Genomic DNA, 19,904 nt, shown 5'->3' with positions numbered 1-19,904 from the left:
CTTTTGCCCAGCTTCATCTTTTATTTTTATTGGCCAGTCTGAGATATGGCTTATTCTTTGCAACTCTGCCTAGGAGGCCAGCATCCCGGAGTTGCCTCTTCACTGTTGACGTTAAGACTGGTGTTTTGCGGGTACTATTTAAGGAAGCTGCCAGTTGAGGATTTGTGAGGCGTCTGTTTCTCAAACTAGACACTCTAATGTACTTGTCCTCTTGCTCAGATGTGCACCGGGGCCTCCCACTTCTCTTTCTATTTTGGTTAGAGCCAGTTTGCACTGTTCTGTGAAGGACGTAGTACATAGCATTGTACGAGATCTTCAGTTTCTTGGCAATTTCTCACATGGAATAGCCTTCATTGCTGAGAACAATAGACTGACAAGTTTCAGAAGAAAGTGCTTTGTTTTTGGCCATTTTAAGCCTGTAATCAAACCCATAAATGCTGATGCTCCAGATACTCAGCTAGTCTAAAGAAGCTCAGTTTTATTGCTTCTTTAATCAGAACAACAGTTTTCAGTCGTGCTAACATAATTGCAAAAGGGTTTTCTAATGATCAATTAGCCTTTTAAAATGATATACTTGGATTAGCTAACATAACGTGCCTTTGGAACACAGGACTGATGGTTGCTGATAATGGACCTCTGTACGCCAATGTAGATATTCCATTAAAGAATCTGCCGTTTTTTGCAGCTACAATAGTCATTTACAACATTAACAATGTCTACATTGTATTTCTGATCAATTTTATGTCATTTTAATTGACAAAAAAAAGTGATTTTCTTTCAAAGACAAATTTCTAAGTGACCCCAAACTTTTGAACACATTGTAGGTTACAGCAGTGTACTGTACGCTATGATAAAGATGGACAAATGATTACTGAAAGGTCTAAATTGATTTCTTTCTATTACCCTTTCTATTTTTGTTTTGTGATTGTAAGAATATTACAGTTTCTGAATATTGTGGATCTCTCTTGTTTGGGACAAATCCTCTAGAACAAAAATGAATAGCTAGTGACTATATTTCTCCTGAGACAAAATAATGAACAATCTCTTCCCAAAACCAGACTGAAAATAATTATGGTTGATCCCTGTCTAGCAAATGAACTGACTGTCACTGAACTTAGAGAGATACTTTATTATGTTACCCCTCATAACAGCTGAACGTAGACAGATGTCTTATTAGGTCACTTGAATCACATTTACACAACATACAATAATTCAAAGCTGTTAATAAAACTGATTCATTTTATTTAAAATGTACAATATATATCTCATCATTCACCAACTCTGTTGACCACATACAATATACATGTGCATATTTAAAGGTTAGGGTTAACCCCTTTAGGCCCTATTAAATTAGACATTTGCTGCTATGAACAGCCAGGCCAGCCCGTAGGAAATATTTCATTGCTATTGTACAATGACATTTAGAAATTCTCCTGATTTTCAATGCCATGTCCCATATGATCAGTGTTCAACATAAATATGAACCAGTCCTTCACTGGGCTTTCTTTCTACAAGCATACAGGTAGATTGGTGCAGGATTATGGTCCAGCCTGCTCTGAAGGAGTCCCGTCCTGTGCTCCTTGGACCAAGTCATTTAGTGTTGAGAACATGGTGATGTCGGCAGGCTGCAGACCCATCTTCTGAATCTATCATGGGAAACAAACATCAATCTGGTATTAGAAGCTTCCCATCACAACAATCATTCAGGGGATTTTCCTGACATGCATTCCTTCCTTCCCACTGTTTGAGTTAAACAGACTGTCTTTCTAAAACATAGTCAAAGGACAATTAAAAGATACGGTTGGTGTTCTCTAACAGGGTGAACCCTACCTGCTCTCCCAGGTACTCCACATCCAAAGCCAGCTGTAGGCGGATCTTGCTGTCGTCTGTGGGGCCTCCGGTGGTTACTGTCGTGTTGGTGGGCACTGTTTTCCTTGCTTGCTTCAGTCTCTTTAAACTCTCCTCCATTTTTTTCACAGAACTCAAAACATCTGATATGATTTCAAAATATCTGCCCAAAGTCAAGATGGAAAATTACAGACTTCTGTGCTTGGTGGGGCAGAACAAAAAGCTACTTAAGTTAGTGCGGTTGACTGCCATGGAATTCAATTCAATGCTAGTTGGTGACCTTGTGTGGTGCCATTCTTTGGACAAAACATTGTGACTCACTGCATTGACCCTAGAGGGAGCAAGCAGAAGACTACACCTAAAATGTTATTAAATATTATTTTAACACAATACAAGGACTAAAAACTAAGGCATGCATTCAATGTAGAATATTTATATGTGGACCAGAATTCGCCTTACAAGATCTCCTTTTCCCATTCAGCAGTCGCCAGTATACTCTAGTTATGTGTTTCCCAACTCCGGTCCTCCAGTATCCCCAACAGTACAAGCATAGCTGATTCTACTTGTCAACAAGTTGAATCAGGTTTTTTTGTCTGGGGTTAACTTCTTTGGGACAGGGGGCAGCATTTTCACTTTTTGATGAATAGCGTGCCCAGAGTAAACTGCCTCCTACTCAGTCCCAGATGCTAATATATGCATATTATTATTATTATTATTTGATAGAAAACACTCTGACGTTTCTAAAACTGTTTGAATGATGTCTGTGAGTATAACAGAACTCATATGGCAGGCAAAAACCTGAGAAAAGTCCAAACAGGAAGTGGGGAATCTGAGGTTTGTAGTTTTGAAGTCAGACCCTATCAAATACACAGTGGGATATGGGTAATTTTGCACATCCTAAGGTTTCCACTAGATGTCAACCGCCTTCAGAACGTTGTTTCAGGCTTCTACTGTGAAGTGGGAGCGAATGAGAGCTGTGTGACTAAGGGGTCTGGCAGCAGCCTCGTTCTCAGTCATGCGAGGTATCTCTCGTTCCATTGCTTTTCTACAGACAACGGAATTCTCCAGTTGGAACATTATTGAACATTTATGATAAAAACATCCTAAAGATTGATTCAATACTTAGTTTGACAAGTTTCTTCGACCTGTAATATAACTTTTTGAACTTTTCATCCAACTGTCCCTGAACGCGCGTTTGGATTTGTTTACCAAATGCCCTAACAAAAGAAACTATTTGGACATAAATTATGGACATTATCAAACAAAACAAACATTTATTGTGGAACTGCGATTCCTGGGAGTGCATTCTGATGAAGATCATCAAAGGTAAGTGAATATTTATAATGCTATTTTTGACTAATGTTGACTGCGCAACATGGAGGATATTTATTTTGGCTGGTTTGGGCTCTGAGTGCCGTACTCAGAATATGCATTTTCTGTAAAGTTTAAAAAAAAATCTGACACAGCGGTTGCATTAAGGAGAAGTGTATCTAAAGTTCCATGGATAACACTTGAATTTTCATCAACATTTGTAATGAGTATTTCTGTGAATTCATGTGGCTCCTCTGCACAATCACCGCATGTTTTAGAACTACTGAACGTAACGCGCCAATGTAAAATTAGATTTTTTAAATATAAATACGCACTTTATCGAACAAAAACATACATGTATTGTGTAACATGAAGTCCTATGAGTGTCATCTGATGAAGATCATCAAAGGTTAGTGATTAATTTTATCTCTATTTGTGCTTTTTGTGACTCCTCCCTTTGGCTGGAAAAATGGCTGGGTTTTTCTGTGAGTTGGTGGTGACCTAACATAATAGTTTGTGGAGCTTTCGCTGAAAAGCATTTTTGAAATCAGACACTGTGGCTGGATTAACGAGAATTGTATCTTCAAAATGGTGCCCAATACTTGTAAGTTTGAGAAATTTGATTTATGAGATTTCTGTTGATTTGTATTTGGCGGCCTGCAATTTCAATGGCTGTTGGCGAGGGGTTCCGTCCTAGATAGGTTAAAAACAAAAGCGTGTGCTGTTGGGGATACTCAGGAAGTCTAACAGACAGCAGAGTCCCCCTACCTGTGAGTGCAGTCATTGAGTGTGATCCGTAGCCAGTCCTGGGAGATGGAGGGCTTTACCATGTCTTTGGAGTCGCTCAGGAGCTGGTGCAGCGGCCTCAGGGCGTTATCCATGTAGGCAGATGCTCTGGAGGGAAGTTCCTATACAAGGGATGAAGAACAGGCACATTTTCAAGCCTGTGAGTGTGGAGCGTGGTGCACTCTTCAGTATTTTGGTACTGTACAGCAGATGTTCTCTAATAATCTCAGCAACGTTGAAGCCTAATGGGACCACTGTTCCATTGTTCTGAGAGGATGGAACCTGAGTTGCGGGCTGTCTCACCTTGTTGGTCCTGCGGTACAGTCGGGGGACTTCAGAAGCACTCTTCAGGAAGCGGAAGCACCTCTCGGTTAAATGCTGAGTCATCTTGCGGTTCAAGGTGGGAATGCAGCCAGACAGGGAAGCTTTGGAGTCTTCTAGGGCCTCTGGAGAGAGAACACAAGGCAGGGAGGGACACTTGTCAAAAAGGCAATCAAAAGGTAATATATCAACTAACATGCAGTAAGAGCTGATGGAATAAGTACCATGATTAAACACTTGTCTGGAACAACGGTATCAATGTGTGCTTTTCATCTTTCAAGCATGACGATGACATACCTGCAACAATTACAAAGTTGTTGTACCCAATGATCTCCAGTCTCTGTTTAATCATCTCGGAAAGTTCCGTAATCTGTGAGAAAGGCAAACTTTTAATAGTCAAGAAAAATATGAACAAATTAAGGTTCATGCAATAGCATATCTAATGTTGTCTAACCCTAAAAGCAACTGTTAAAAACAGCATTATTAAGATTTGTGTCAATTCCGTTTGGCTTCTAGGGAAGGTAAATTCAATACAAAACTGCATTGGCTTGTTGTGATTGGCCCATATCACTAACTGGTCTTGTGAATGGTCCATACCACTTGAAAATAAAAGAGAGCCGCACACTCTAGGAGCTCAGATGCAAAAATTGAATTACCAACGTTTCGACAGCCAAGCTGTCTTCATCAGGGTATAAACAGCTTGGCTGTCGAAACGTTGGTAATTACAATTTTGCATCTGAGCTCCTAGAGTGTGCGGCTGTCTTTTATTTTCAAGTTTTCTACTCCGCTAGCCAGCACCTTGTCTTAATAGGTGTGCATTTCTTTTTCTTCTAGATGGTCCATACCACTACCTGGTCTTGTAGTTGGTTCACATCAGAGGCTATAAAGACCAGCTGTTTGGTGGAGAGGGTTGCTGGGCTGCCGCTCTCGCTGCCCCCATCATCCAGAGAGGTGCGGCTGGACGTGGAGGAGGCGGAGCTGGGGAGGAGCCTCACGGGGTCTTTACTGACCTCCGTGGAGGGAGATTTAGTCAGCATCTAGGAGACAGGGTCCAGAAACACCAATCATGACACCTTAATGTGACCAGCATTTCCTTTTATAGGACTCATTTAAAATACTGGAATACTGACACTGCAGGCTACATTGAACACTAGATTAATAGAGGTATCACTGAATCTATAGACACTATGCACACTATCATTAATATTGTAGTGGAAAGGTTGGGTTGCCATGTTGAGGAAGGTTGGATTGCCATGTTGGAGGCTGTACCTCAGTGAGGAACTTGGAGTAGCGTGAGATCAACTGCAGGGTGAGCTTCCAGAAGCGGTGAACCAGCGGGGGCAGATAGACCTTCTCCGCCCAGCACCTGACCAAGCTGTTCCACAGCACTTGGGACACCAGCAGGTGATAGGAGCTGCCTGCTGAGGAAGAGAGAGTGTATAGGGAGGAAGAGAGAGTGTGTAGGGAGGAAGAGAGAGTGTGTTGGGAGGAAGAGAGTGTGTGTAGGGAGGGTAGGGGGGGGGAGTGTGTTGGGAGGAAGAGAGAGTGTGTTGGGAGGGTGGGGGGGGAAGAGAGAGTGTAGGAAGGGAGGAAATAATTGAAGCCAACAGGTAATATTGTATATTATGGTAATGACTAATAAAATAACTTATCCATTTGTATATTACATTTTTTTAATTTGTACTTTTATTTAACTAGGCAAATCAGTTAAGAACAAATTCTTATTTACAATGATGGCCTACCCTGGCCAAACCCTAACCTGGACGACGGTGGGCCAATTGTGCACCACCCTATGGGACTCACAATCACGGCCAGTTGTGATACAGCCTGGAATCGAACCAGGGTCTGTCGTGTTATTACAGTTGGATATAGCTACTAACCTGGTGCTGCCTCTAACCCATCAGCAATAGCATTCTCTAAACATGCAGCAATTTCCTTGTACCTGTGACAGAGATGGGGAACAATAGGTCAATGCCTGGCTGTTGAACACATATAAGCTAGCTTGCTGTTCTATGAGCAAAACAGTTGGAATTGATCAAAAACATGTCGTTGTTTTTTATTACACAGTGTTGAGTATGTGCAGCATGATGTACATTCCATTGTAAAATGTGCCGGGGCTGACAAACAGTGCAAGGCAGAGTGTCCAACAACCTTCACGTTGACTCTAGAGAAAATCAATATTCACTTAGAGGGAGTATTCATCAGGCCTTACGCAAAAAAACAGACTTGTGTTGGACACAATGCTAAAGTACCTCTCAAATCTGACAACATATTATGACGCATAGCCCGTAAATATCTTATTCTTATCTGTAACAACATATAATGTGGACAGCACAATATCCAGGAAGTAAAATGGAACACTGGACATCAAATCAAATCAAATCAAATTTCAAATCAAATTTTATTTGTCACATACACATGGTTAGCAGATGTTAATGCGAGTGTAGCGAAATGCTTGTGCTTCTAGTTCCGACAATGCAGTGATAACCAACAAGTAATCTAACTAACAATTCCAAAACTACTGTCTTATACACAGTGTAAGGGGATAAGGAACATGTACATAAGGATATATGAATGAGTGATGGTACAGAGCAGCATACAGTAGATGGTATCGAGTACAGTATATACATATGAGATGAGTGTGTAGACAAAGTAAACAAAGTGGCATAAAGTGGCTAGTGATACATGTGTTACATAAGGATGCAGTCGATGATGTAGAGTACAGTATATACATATGCATATGAGATGAATAATGTAGGGTAAGTAACATTATATAAGGTAGCATTGTTTAAAGTGGCTAGTGATCAGTAGGGTAGGTGACAATTATAAAGGGAGCAAAATCCAAAGCGTTTTTGTTGTAGATATTCTTGTTAATAGATTTCAGAATACATCAATTCATGCAAGTTTTAAAAATAACATGAAATGAATGAAATAAAAGGGAAACACCCCCTGCCAGGGAGGTGACCAGATCAGTTCTGACAGCACTGTGGCAGATTGAGTTGTGGAGTGGACACTACTGCAATGCATGCACATAACTGGGTCAGTACAGGAAGCACAGAGGTCAAAGGTCATGGAGCAATCAATCAATCACATTTATTTATGAAGCCCTTCTTACATCAGCTGATGTCACAAAGTGCTATACAGAACCCCAGGCTAAAACCTCAAACCGGGCCGACTTTCCTCTGTATATATCAATGATGTTGCTCTTGCTGCGGGCGATTTCCTGATCCACCTCTACGCAGACGACACCATTCTATATACTTTCGGCCCGTCATTGGACACTGTGCTATCTAACCTCCAAACGAGCTTCAATGCCATACAACACTCCTTCCGTGGCCTCCAACTGCTCTTAAACGCTAGTAAAACCAAATGCATGCTTTTCAACCGATCGCTGCCTGCACCCGCATGCCCGACTAGCATCACCACCCTGGATGGTTCCGACCTTGAATATGTGGACATCTATAAGTACCTAGGTGTCTGGCTAGACCATAAACTCTCCTTCCAGACTCATATCAAACATCTCCAATCGAAAATCAAATCTAGTCGGCTTTCTATTCCGCAACAAAGCCTCCTTCACTCACGCCGCCAAGCTTACCCTAGTAAAACTGACTATCCTACCGATCCTCGACTTCGGCAATGTCATCTACAAAATGGCTTCCAACACTCTACTCAGCAAACTGGATGCAGTCTATCACAGTGCCATCCGTTTTGTCACTAAAGCACCTTATACCACCCACCACTGCGACTTGTATGCTCTAGTCGGCTGGCCCTCGCTACATATTCATAGTCGCCAGACCCACTGACTCCAGGTCATCTACAAGTCCATGCTAGGTAAAGTTCTGCCTTATCTCAGTTCACTGGTCACAATTGCAACACCCATCCGTAGCACGCGCTCCAGCAAGTGTATCTCACTGATCATCCCTAAAGCCAACACCTCATTTGGCCGCCTTTCGTTCCAGTACTCTGCTGCCTGTGACTGGAACGAACTGCAAAAATCGCTGAAGCTGGAGACTTTTATCTCCCTCACCAACTTCAAACATCTGCTATCTGAGCAGCTAACCGATCGCTGCAGCTGTACATAGTCTATTGGTAAATAGCCCACCCATTTTCACCTACCTCATCCCCATACTGTTTTTATTTATTTACTTTTCTGCTCTTTTGCACACCAATATCTCTACCTGTACATGACCATCTGATCATTTATCACTCCAGTGTTAATCTGCAAAATTGTAATTATTCGCCTACCTCTTCATGCCTTTTGCACACATTGTATATAGACTCCCCTTTTTTTTCTACTGTGTTATTGACTTGTTAATTGTTTACTCCATGTGTAACTCTGTGTTGTCTGCTCACACTGTTATGCTTTATCTTGGCCAGGTCGCAGTTGCAAATGAGAACTTGTTCTCAACTAGCCTACCTGGTTAAATAAAGGTGAAATAAAAATAAAAAAACAGCAAGCAATGCAGGAGCACACAGCTATTCACCTGAGCTGGAAGTAGATAGGTAGGTTCCACTTGTTGTGGAAGCTCTGATAGGAGGCGTGAGCTCTCAGTCTCCTCACACTGGCTTGGGAGCCACACTGTCTCTCAAACTTTCTCACAAAGTCAATGCTGATAGTGTATCTCTGCAAAATACATACAAACATGAACCGAATGAGAATGTAGCCTCCCTCTCCTACTTGTACAGACTAGGACTTCTCAGGGTCAGCGTTTCCCCTACTATTCTATTTCCAAACTCTATTGGATTTTTGCTGTTGTTGATTTGACAGTTTTGATGCCAGAGGAACATGATTGGGTAGTTAGAGTACGTACGTCATAAAAGGTGTCAGGGTTGCCCGCATTGAAGAGAGATGCCATTCTCTCCTCGATACCTTTGATGATTTCCGGCCACACTGAGTTCACCAAGAAGTCGTATCCCGGGACTATGTCTGCCTTCTCACTGGACAGACAGCCGAAAGCAAAGACAAGAGAAAGAACAAACAAGAAATTCATAGATAATGAATGGTTAACCACCATTCTACCATATACTTTCTGAGTTATGAACGCATAACTACTATTTTACCACGTACTTTCTGGATTATGAATGCGTAACTACCATTTTACCATGTACTTTCTGGATTATGAATGCGTAACTACCATTTTACCATGTACTTTCTGGATTATGGATGCGTAACTACCATTTTACCATGTACTTTCTGGATTATGAATGCGTAACTACCATTTTACCACGTACTTTCTGGATTATGAATGCGTAACTACCATTTTACCATGTACTTTCTGGATTATGAATGCGTAACTACCATTTTACCACGTATTTCAAGGTTATGAACGTGTAACTACCATTCTACCATGTACTTTCTAGATTTTAAATGCGTAACTACCATTCTAGGTTTTGAACGTGTAACTACCATTTTACCACGTACTTTCTAGGTTATGAATGCGTAAATACTATTCTACCGTGAACTTTCTAGGTTATGAACACGTAACAACCATTCTACAGTGTACTTTCTAGGTTATGAACTCGTAACTACCATTCTACCATGTAATATCTAGGTTTGAACGTATAACAACCATTCTACCGTGTACTTTCTGGGTTTTCAATGTGTAACTAACATTTACCATGTACTTTCTAGGTTTTCATTGTGTAACTACCATTCTACCATGTGCTTTCTGGGTTTTCAATGTGTAACTACCATTCTACCATGTACTTTCTGGGTTTTCAATGTGTAACTACCATTTTACCATGTACTTTCTGGGTTATGAACGCATAACTACTATTTTACCACATACTTTCTGGGTTATGAAAGTGTAATTACCATTTTACCACGTATTTCAAGGTTATCAACGTGTAACTACCATTTTACCGTGAACTTTCTAGGTTATGAACACGTAATGACCATTCTACCATGTACTTTCTGGGTTTTCAATGTGTAACTACCATTCTGTCATGTACTTTCTGGGTTTTCAATGTGTAACTACCATTCTACCATGTACTTTCTGGGTTTTCAATGTGTAACTACCATTCTACCATGTACTTTCTGGGTTTTCAATGTGTAACTACCATTCTGTCATGTACTTTCTTATATCTGAAAGGGAGAGAAGCCATTAGAACTTTGCCTTTGTGGACAGCTATGGGGCTTACCTTGAAATGACCATTCCAGTCACCTCGCGCAGCAGTCTACAGTGATGTGGCACAAACTGTAGGAGCTTGGTGTACAATATTTGAAGGCCATTGGGGGTGGACTTGACAAACTGTTCAACAATGACCTGTTGATAACAAAATAGTAACTGAAGTACTGTTTCTATAGAGAGGGAAACATTGACTTTATCTCTGAAGCAGAACACAGCACAAAGTTATTGAACTGTCAATTTCTGCATCGTTTCACAAAGATATTGGTGAGCTGGGCACTAAGAGCTGGATTATCAGAAACAAGATAAAGCCTATTTCTGGATTTAAAAGCAAATAAAATTCAGTTTTTAAGTCCAGGAGTAGGTTCAATCTGGGTACGGGACACCAGCACTAAATGCTCTTCTGATCTTGATGGTTCAGATAAAACACAACCTCACCATGTCCATATAGGGCTTGACCAGGATTTGTCCCACCAGTGCCTCTGCGTCCCTGGTCTTGTCGATGGTGGCATAGGTGCGTAGGCAGTGACGCACAATGTCCACGTTGGAGGTCTGGAGGCCCTGTATGAGGAGCCCCTCCAAAGACTGCTGTAGTGTGGACGTGATGCCAGAAATACGCTGCAACACAAGTCGTACACAGACACAGTGTCAGTAAAGGGATGTTTACAATGGACAGGCATGGCCAGACACAGTGCCAGTAAAGGGATGTTTACAATGGACAGGCATGGCCAGACACAGTGCCAGTAAAGGGATGTTTATAATGGACAGGCATGGCCATTTTCAGCCATTAACCTTAGTCTAGTTTGTGTACTGAAAATCAACTCCACAAATCCAATGGGGCCGTCAATATTGAATGATGTGACGGGACGTACAGGCCTGACTTTGTCCAGCAGGGGCATGCCCTTGCTTTGGACAGCATGGAACTGCAGCTGGTTGAACTCTGTGGCAATCCGCTCCAGAATCTGGCCAGCTAAGAGAGGACTACAAAGCAAAAGAAACGGCAAACTTCATCATTAACTGAGATACATCCGCATGGTAAATAGACTGTATCCATCATTAATAACAGCAATACAGTTGAAGTCGGAAGTTTACATATACCTCTGCCAAATACATTATACTCAGTTTTACACAATTCCTGACATTTAATCCTAGTAAAAATGTCCTGTCTTAGGTCAGTTAGGATCACCACTATATTCTAAGAATGTGAAATGTCAGAATAATAGTAGAGAGAATTATTTGTTTCAGCTTTTATTTCTTTCATCACATTCCCAGTGGGTCAGAAGTTTACATATACTGAATTAGTATTTGCTAGCATTTCCTTTAAAATGGTTTAACTTGGGTCAAATGTTTCAGGTAGCCTTCCACAAGCTTCCCACAATAAATTGGGAGAATTCTGGCCCATTCCCCCTGACAGAGCTGGTGTAACTGAGTCAGGTTTGTAGGCCTCCTTGCTCCTTGATCATTATGGCCAAACAGTTATACTTTTGTTTCATCAGACCAGAGGACATTTCTCCAAAAAGTACGATCTTTGTCCTCATGTGCAGTTGCCTGGATTTTTTATGGTGGTTTTGGAGCAGTAGCTTCTTGCTGAGCGGCCTTTCAGGTTATGTCAATATAGGACTCCTTTTTACTGTGGATATAGATACTTTTGAACCTGTTTCCTCCAGCATCTTCACAAGGTCCTTTGCTGTTGTTCTGGGATTGATTTGCACATTTCGTACCATGGTACGTTCTTCTCTAGGAGACCGAACGCGTCTCCTTCCTGAGTGGTATGACGGCTGCATGGTCCCATGGTGTTTATACTTGCATACTATTGTTTGTATAGATGAACGTGGAACCTTCAGGGGTTTGGAAATTGCTCCCAAGGATGAACCAGGCTTGTGGAGGTCTACAATTTTTTTTCGGAGGTCTTGGCTGATTTCTTTTGATTTTCCCATGATGTCAAGCAAAGAGGCACTGAGTTTGAAAGTAGGCATTAAAATAAATCCACAGGAACACCTCCAAATTACTCAAATTATGTCAATTAGCCTACCAGAAGCTTCTAAAGCCATGACATAATTTTCTGGAATTTTCCAAGCTGTTTAAAGGCACAGTCAACTTAATGTATGTAAACTTCTGACCCACTGGAATTGTGATAGTGAATTATAAGTGAAATAATCTGTCTGTACAGCAACCATAAGTGTATGTCAGTGTATATAAACCTCTGACTCCAACTGTACATCCGTATGGTAAATAGCCTGTATTCTTCATTAACAGATACATCCGTATGGTAAATAGCCTGTATTCTTCATAAACAGATACATCCGTATGGTAAATGGACTGTATTCTTCATTAACAGATACATCCGTATGGTAAATAGCCTGTATTCTTCATTAACAGATACATCCGTATGGTAAATAGCCTGTATTCTTCATGAACAGATACATCCGTATGGTAAATAGCCTGTATTCTTCATTAACAGATACATCCGTATGGTAAATAGACTGTATTCATCATTAACAGATACATCCGTATGGTAAATAGACTGTATTCTTCATTAACAGATACATCCGTATGGTAAATAGACTGTATTCTTCATTAACAGATACATCCGTATGGTAAATAGACTGTATTCTTCATTAACAGATACATCCGTATGGTAAATAGACTGTATTCTTCATTAACAGATACATCCGTATGGTAAATGGACTGTATTCTTCATTAACAGATACATCCGTATGGTAAATAGCCTGTATTCTTCATTAACAGATACATCCGTATGGTAAATAGCCTGTATTCTTCATGAACAGATACATCCGTATGGTAAATAGCCTGTATTCTTCATTAACAGATACATCCGTATGGTAAATAGACTGTATTCATCATTAACAGATACATCCGTATGGTAAATAGACTGTATTCTTCATTAACAGATACATCCGTATGGTAAATAGACTGTATTCTTCATTAACAGATACATCCGTATGGTAAATAGACTGTATTCTTCATTAACAGATACATCCGTATGGTAAATAGACTGTATTCATCATTAACAGATACATCCGTATGGTAAATAGCCTGTATTCTTCATTAACAGATACATCCGTATGGTAAATAGACTGTATTCTTCATTAACAGATACATCCGTATGGTAAATAGCCTGTATTCTTCATTAACAGATACATCCGTATGGTAAATAGCCTGTATTCTTCATTAACAGATACATCCGTATGGTAAATAGACTATGTCAAATCAGCAAAAAGCTGATGCAATCTCTTTTTAAACGGACCTGCTCATCTCAAGAGATGTCCAGTCTTTTGAGTTCTGAGAATGTAGGATTTTTTCAATCTTCTCTACTGATCGAACAACTTGTATGAGTTTCATGACATTGATCTGGTTTAAACGAAGAAAAGAGAAACATGACAGTTTAAAGAAATTTGTCTAACTTAAAAAAAAATCATAATCTTTTGTCTAAATGAATTGCAAAAGTGTACGCATCCAGCTACACACATACAAATGTACTGTATGTTATAGAAAAACTATTGTTTAAAATGGTAGACATAAGGTTAACAAACCTTTTTGTTTTGCAAATCATCTTGCTTGGATAGCTGGTTGTCAATGGCTTGGACCACCTCACTTACAGATGTTCTCAAGTTCTGAGAAGTAAAAAGGACACCAACACAACACACAAAAATAGGACAAAATGTGTGGCCGAGTCAACAGAAATAGGACAGCGCGTGTGACCAAGTCAACAGAAATAGGACAGCGCGTGTGACCAAGTCAACAGAAATAGGACAGTGTGTGTGACCAAGTCAACAGAAATAGGACAGCGCGTGTGACCAAGTCAACAGAAATAGGACAGTGTGTGTGACCAAGTCAACAGAAATAGGACAGTGTGTGTGGCCAAGTCAACAGAAATAGGACAGTGCGTGTGACCAAGTCAACAGAAATAGGACAGTGCGTGTGACCAAGTCAACAGAAATAGGACAGCGCGTGTGACCAAGTCAACAGAAATAGGACAGCGCGTGTGACCAAGTCAACAGAAATAGGACAGCGCGTGTGACCAAGTCAACAGAAATAGGACAGCGCGTGTGACCAAGTCAACAGAAATAGGACAGCGCGTGTGACCAAGTCAACAGAAATAGGACAGCGCGTGTGACCAAGTCAACAGAAATAGGACAGTGTGTGTGGCCAAGTCAACAGAAATTAAGGTAAATCCAATTGATCATAATTTGAAAAAATAGAGTGAAACAGAGCACATACCAGCACCTCTTCACGCAACTGACCCAGTGGTACTGATAGCTGGTTCAGGGCTTTGTCCATTCCAACCTAAATAAATTATATCCATTATTATCTAGCTACTGTAGCTATTAGGCCTATTTGACATGTGAAAGTCCTGATCCTAGCTGGAACAACTGTTAGGAAGAACAAACTGACATCATCATTATCCTACATCTATCTATATTGAGCAGATTACTGCTGTTGCTCTCAGTTGCTCCTTGTTTCTTTTGAGTGACATCATCATAAAATATGATTGCCATCTTGTTATTTGGCTGAAAATGCATGGTTGTAAACACTCCCTAATGCAGCTTATGGGTGGGGGACACTGCAGCATCTTGAACGCGTCAGCCATAGAAACTCACCAGATTGGTGGAGAGGTTGACAAAGTCAGCATAGTCTTTATTGATGAGCTCAACCATGGCTGTTTTGAGCTGTTTGTAATACATCTCAAGGTCCTCGCGCATCTCCTCCAGTTGGACATGCTTTCTGCAATCTGCAACAAACTGATCCACGTCGAAGTCATCCTGAATGCAACAGATGATGTAAACATGTCATGAATGATCATGTAGTTTGTTAGCTAGCTAGCTAAGATTATGCAAATGATGTACAGCAGAAACTAACTTGCCATTTCTAATAGGGTTTAGGTAGATAAATACTACGAGACAAACTTATATAAGTTGTTTCATAACAAGTGATGAAGCCAGTTTGGCTGATCACTGCTAGCTAACCTATGGCATTGCTATCCAGCTAGCTAGTTTCAAGAGTCAAATTATTACCTTCATAAACACGTCCTTGTCGAAACACAGAGAATTCGGCCCCTTTGGCAGATTCATCTTTCTTTTGTACTATCTTTGAAATCAGAAAAGGCTGGACATGTAGTTATACTATAAAGAAAAGGCTGGACATGTAGTTATACTATAAAGAAACGAATGTTGCGAAATACTTTCTGAAGAATGACAGAGGGGAGAAGACAAAGTATACTTCCGCAAACATGACAGGGTACCACACCAAAAAGCAAGATGACTTCCGCGAACCAGTCTACTGCACCCCCCACAGGGCATTAAGGGGAGCGCTGCTTGGTTTTTTCAAAAAATATGGTGGTCTTAAAAATAAATATATTTTCCTGCTGTTGTGTTCCTTTCCACATAAATTCATGAAACGTTTTCAAAACTGATTTGAAAGAGTTCCTGTAATTACATTGTCTGAATAAACGAATGCATTAATAATACATTAATAAACGAACGCATTAGTCAAACATGTGTTTTATATTCGTATCATAAGCAATACACAATTTGATGGGGTATATGCATTTTCTAACCCCATCAGAAGACAATTCTGCTTTAATACCAGAAGATTTGACATTATAGTGAGTTATACAGCGCTATTATAAACGCTATTGGCCAGCACATGAGAGCAACCCAGGTCAGCTGATCATGATGCCGCGTATTCATTGAAATCTCTACACAGTACGAGCCCATTTTACGAGCCACCAACGAAATAGCTGGCCCAACCCGGATACGCAGAGCTGTGATCAATATTGATAATTTCGGTCTCGGTGCATAGCGCCTAGAGGTATTTAAGTATCCTTGATGAGGACAGCTCCTCTCCGGAACATGCTTTGAAGAAAGGGGAGAATAGAAGTTATCACATCACAAGTCTGCAGTAGGCCTAGCATAATTCTAAAAACGTACAGTGGGAGTGGACGTAGGTAGGTGTGTGTGGTACGAGTTTTCCCAGTCGTGGATAGTTGCATGTCGAATATTGTGCGGTGTTGTAAGCTACAAAAAGCATCGACGAGAGATGGCGGAATGTGGGAGAAAGGCGCTGTCTGTCCTGGAGGCGGCTCGCTCACGCTACGAGAGCTTGCAGATCTCAGATGATGTTTTTGGGGAATCGGGAGATGACAGCAGCGACAATCCTTTTTACAGCACTTCGGGTGACTCGAATTCGGATAACTGCTGCATGGAGGCCGGCGACGATCAAAGGTCAGGTGAGACTGTGAGTTGTCAAAGCGGAGGTCCACCCGGCTCCGTCTCAATAACTCAAGCAGAAGAGGATGGATGGAGCGACACCCTGCAAGATATCACGGTGGCCCCATACAACGAGACATATGGTATTTAATTTTAAGAATAAAGCCTCGCTTGACATAATGAATAGGATCATGATCTGATCTTCTCCATCATCTAAGGTGTGTGTGTGTGTGTGTGTGTGTGTGTGTGTGTGTGTGTGTGTGTGTGTGTGTGTGTGTGTGTGTGTGTGTGTGTGTGTGTGTGTGTGTGTGTGTGTGTGTGTGTGTGTGTGTGTGTGTGTGTGTGTGTGTGTGTGTGTGTGTGTGTGTGTGTGTGTGTGTGTGTGTGGTAAGTAGCCTATGATTGTAGGTCCTGACTCCTGATTGAACAACCGGTCAAGAAAAAGAGGGAGAGAGAAAGAAAGCCCAAGTGTCCTTTAATACAGGATCATGTCACAATATGGATTGAATTCTTGGAGAATTGTGGCTTATATGAATTTGGCTATTAAATTATCCAAATGAAATAGCCCACACTGTAACACTTTACTGCCATGGGGAGCAAACAGTAAATGGACATAGGGGACAAGTTGTAGAGGAGCCTCTCTGCTTCTCTGTTCCTCTCACTGCATCTCCTAAGACTAATAACGTTGTGCAACATCTTTGCCTGTTCAGCCACATGTATTTGCCAACAAAGGCATTGATGTGCCAATGTGAATTTTGGACCTCGTACATGTACATCCTCGTAAAAATACGATAGAGGATGTTCATTGGCAGGAATATTTTGTATTTTTTACATTGGCAATATACTGTAAGGTGACCTAGGTAGTCTATGGCGGTATATTAAGAGCTGCTGTGTAGAACATGTTAGTGGTGCACATCTGGAAATCACCCCTAGATCACTGTTAATAGTGAAGATTGTAGGCCTGTCTGTGTGTGGCTGCTGGGTATGAACCAGGGAGCAGTGTTTGTTCAAACATCATAGGTTGAGAGAGAGGCGAGGCACTAGCAGCCATGACAAATGATCTCTTTAAGTGGAGATGAATGACCATCTCCACTCTTACATCTTCATGGAAGGTTCAGCTGCTACGATCAATGACGGAGGGCCTGTAAAGTAATGGTAATGTTTATTCCATTATCTCAATCTCCTATTGCATGCCCAAGGCAGAGTTTAAAGGACCAATGTAGCCTTTATTTGATCTCAATATCAAATAATTTCTGTGTAACAATTAAGAACCTTACTGAGATTGTTTAAGATTCAATTGGTCAAAAATAGCTTCTTAGCAAAGAGCAATTTGTAAAACAAAAATTTTGCTAGGACTGTCTGGTAGTGGTCTTTTTGGGGAGGGGAAAACTGAAAACTTGCTGTTATAACTCTCGTTCTAATTGGTCCATTAAGTAATAATCATCGGTAATCATGTTTTTGACTGCACTGGGACTTTAAAGTGAATAAAACATTTAAAAAATGGTTTCCCAGTGTTGCCACTGTAAAGTAATACCTAGTAGTTACCATACTTCAGGAGTTAAACCCATTCTAGTACCAACAACTTAACCGAATGTCATATTGTTATCCTTACAAATGTCCTGTAAAATGATCAATGTATTACAGTTCTGGTCAGTCGTATAATAGGTGGTATTGATAGATACTGTATGTCAAATGTAACTAAATAAGCATGTGTAGGGTGAGGTTCCTCCCTTCATCATTACTCTGTTTGAACACTCTCTCACTGACTTGCAAATAAATGCCTCCCTCTCTCTCCAAGGTGGTCTGGGTGGTGCCTTGTGCCACTGTCACGACGTGAGAGAAAATCATGCCATCTGCCTGTAGGCTTTGGTATGGGCTTCATCACTGGCAATGACAGGTGGTGGTGTTAGCCAATACATTGCCTTGGGAATCACTTCAGCATACAGAAGTCTTTGTACTTTATAGTCTACACTACAGAATGTATGTGTGGCGGTCTCTGTCTCCACTAGAAAATGGTTTGTTTTCACAGTCACCACTAAGTTATTTGAGACTGTTGACACAAACAATAGTGTTGGCAGGTGTATTTGAAACAAATTCCCCAGCCAAATTGCAGTAAAAGCTTGACTGTGTCCAAACCATTAGTGTATGAGCAAATAGGCAAGACACAGTGTGGCCAGAAAAGATGAACATGAGGTGGTTTTGTCATTACGGTTAAGTCAACGGAAGGTTTCCATGCAGCAAACTGGTGCTCACTGAGGAGACGACTGTCCAGTCCAAATGTCTCAAGGAAAAGTTATAACATCCCTTCTACAGGACACTAGCTATCATACATAAATAAACCACAACATACATTTTTAATTGGGAAAATGAGAGATGGAGTCTGTATAATTGATATTTAGTCCGATATGAAAATCCCACAGTTATAGCAGGGATAGGCAGTACTTAATAAGCATGTCCATGGGTCTGAAAAGTCTTTTTTTTTAGTTCATTTCATTATCCTAGTAAAATCTCTGCAGTGTGTATATGCACGTTAGGACAACCCCCCTGGATTACAATATAATACTGTATAATCTATTACCGTATCATCTATTATGTAACATAATTCTGATAGAAAAGGCTTTAGAATCAATCAAGCTCCATTTCACTTTATCAAATGGCACATACATTATCTACAGTATGTTCGTCTTAGACATTCTACCGCTGTGTTGTCAGGAATTTCCCACAATGGAATTCTTAATCAAGCGAATAAAACAATTCTATTCCATATGTTCCCATTTTTGGCCAGACTTCTGTTTACTGTATTGATTTGATGGCATCTGTCTTTGAAAATCCCTGCCTCTAAGGCAGTCATCCTGTATTTTGCACTTTGTTGCCATATTTGAAAGTCTACTGGATTAAATAAGTGGTTTTTGAAACCGTGTCTAGGTCTGTAGTGTGACCCACCCTTTGAACAACTTTTACCTCTGTCAACGTGACATGTACACTCAGTGCAAGAGTAGTAAAATAACAAGTATTTATTTCTTCAGCAAACCAAACTAGTTGATTATGGTCCTTTTGAGACTCCACATTTTCCTTATCTCTAGGCTGGATGTAGAGAGGACATGAGATTTTAGCCAAATGGCTTTTAGCAGTTGGCCAATCCAAACATCCAGATATAGAGTTTGTTTCAGATATATCAATTTGTTCCAGAAAATTAGATAAATACTGGTTTACTGGGCCTGAACTTCTACTTCTGTTTAGAGATGCTTTCTCACTCCAGTGAATGTGCATACTTTACAAG

At 40.7% G+C, this 19,904-nt stretch overlaps 2 protein-coding genes across 3 annotated transcripts in view; one reads left to right on the top strand and one right to left on the bottom strand.

The window, feature by feature from the left end:
* Window positions 1–1,109: 1,109 nt before the first annotated feature.
* LOC124038616 (conserved oligomeric Golgi complex subunit 2-like) lies at window positions 1,110–15,672 on the bottom strand. 2 transcript variants are annotated; one of them, XM_046354679.1, is made up of 18 exons: window positions 15,431–15,672; window positions 15,017–15,178; window positions 14,637–14,702; window positions 13,949–14,029; window positions 13,663–13,766; window positions 11,267–11,375; window positions 10,833–11,012; window positions 10,408–10,532; window positions 9,078–9,204; window positions 8,751–8,890; window positions 6,147–6,208; window positions 5,536–5,687; window positions 5,118–5,303; window positions 4,564–4,636; window positions 4,249–4,391; window positions 3,928–4,067; window positions 1,831–2,011; window positions 1,110–1,646 (listed from the first exon to the last, which is right to left on the bottom strand). In XM_046354679.1, the coding sequence occupies exons 1-18, from the start codon at window positions 15,485–15,487 to the stop codon at window positions 1,539–1,541; spliced, it is 2,196 nt and encodes a 731-aa protein (XP_046210635.1). In that variant the 5' UTR covers window positions 15,488–15,672; the 3' UTR covers window positions 1,110–1,538. The 2 variants fall into 2 exon arrangements, with proteins under 2 accessions (XP_046210635.1, XP_046210636.1); XM_046354680.1 differs by having other exon boundaries at window positions 5,536–5,684.
* A 428-nt stretch (window positions 15,673–16,100) lies between these two features.
* LOC124038782 (piggyBac transposable element-derived protein 5-like) overlaps window positions 16,101–19,904 on the top strand; it is a 36,306-nt gene continuing 32,502 nt past the window's right edge. The window contains exon 1 of the mRNA XM_046354847.1: window positions 16,101–16,767. Within this exon, the coding sequence (XP_046210803.1) occupies window positions 16,455–16,767 (313 nt within the window). The 5' untranslated portion in view covers window positions 16,101–16,454. The remainder of the gene's footprint in view (window positions 16,768–19,904) is intronic.

Source organism: Oncorhynchus gorbuscha, linkage group LG06, assembly GCF_021184085.1.
Source record: "Oncorhynchus gorbuscha isolate QuinsamMale2020 ecotype Even-year linkage group LG06, OgorEven_v1.0, whole genome shotgun sequence".
NCBI classification, from domain to species: domain Eukaryota; kingdom Metazoa; phylum Chordata; class Actinopteri; order Salmoniformes; family Salmonidae; genus Oncorhynchus; species Oncorhynchus gorbuscha.
The sequence above is the reverse complement of the archived record's forward strand: the minus strand, read 5'-3'. Positions and strand labels throughout refer to the sequence as shown.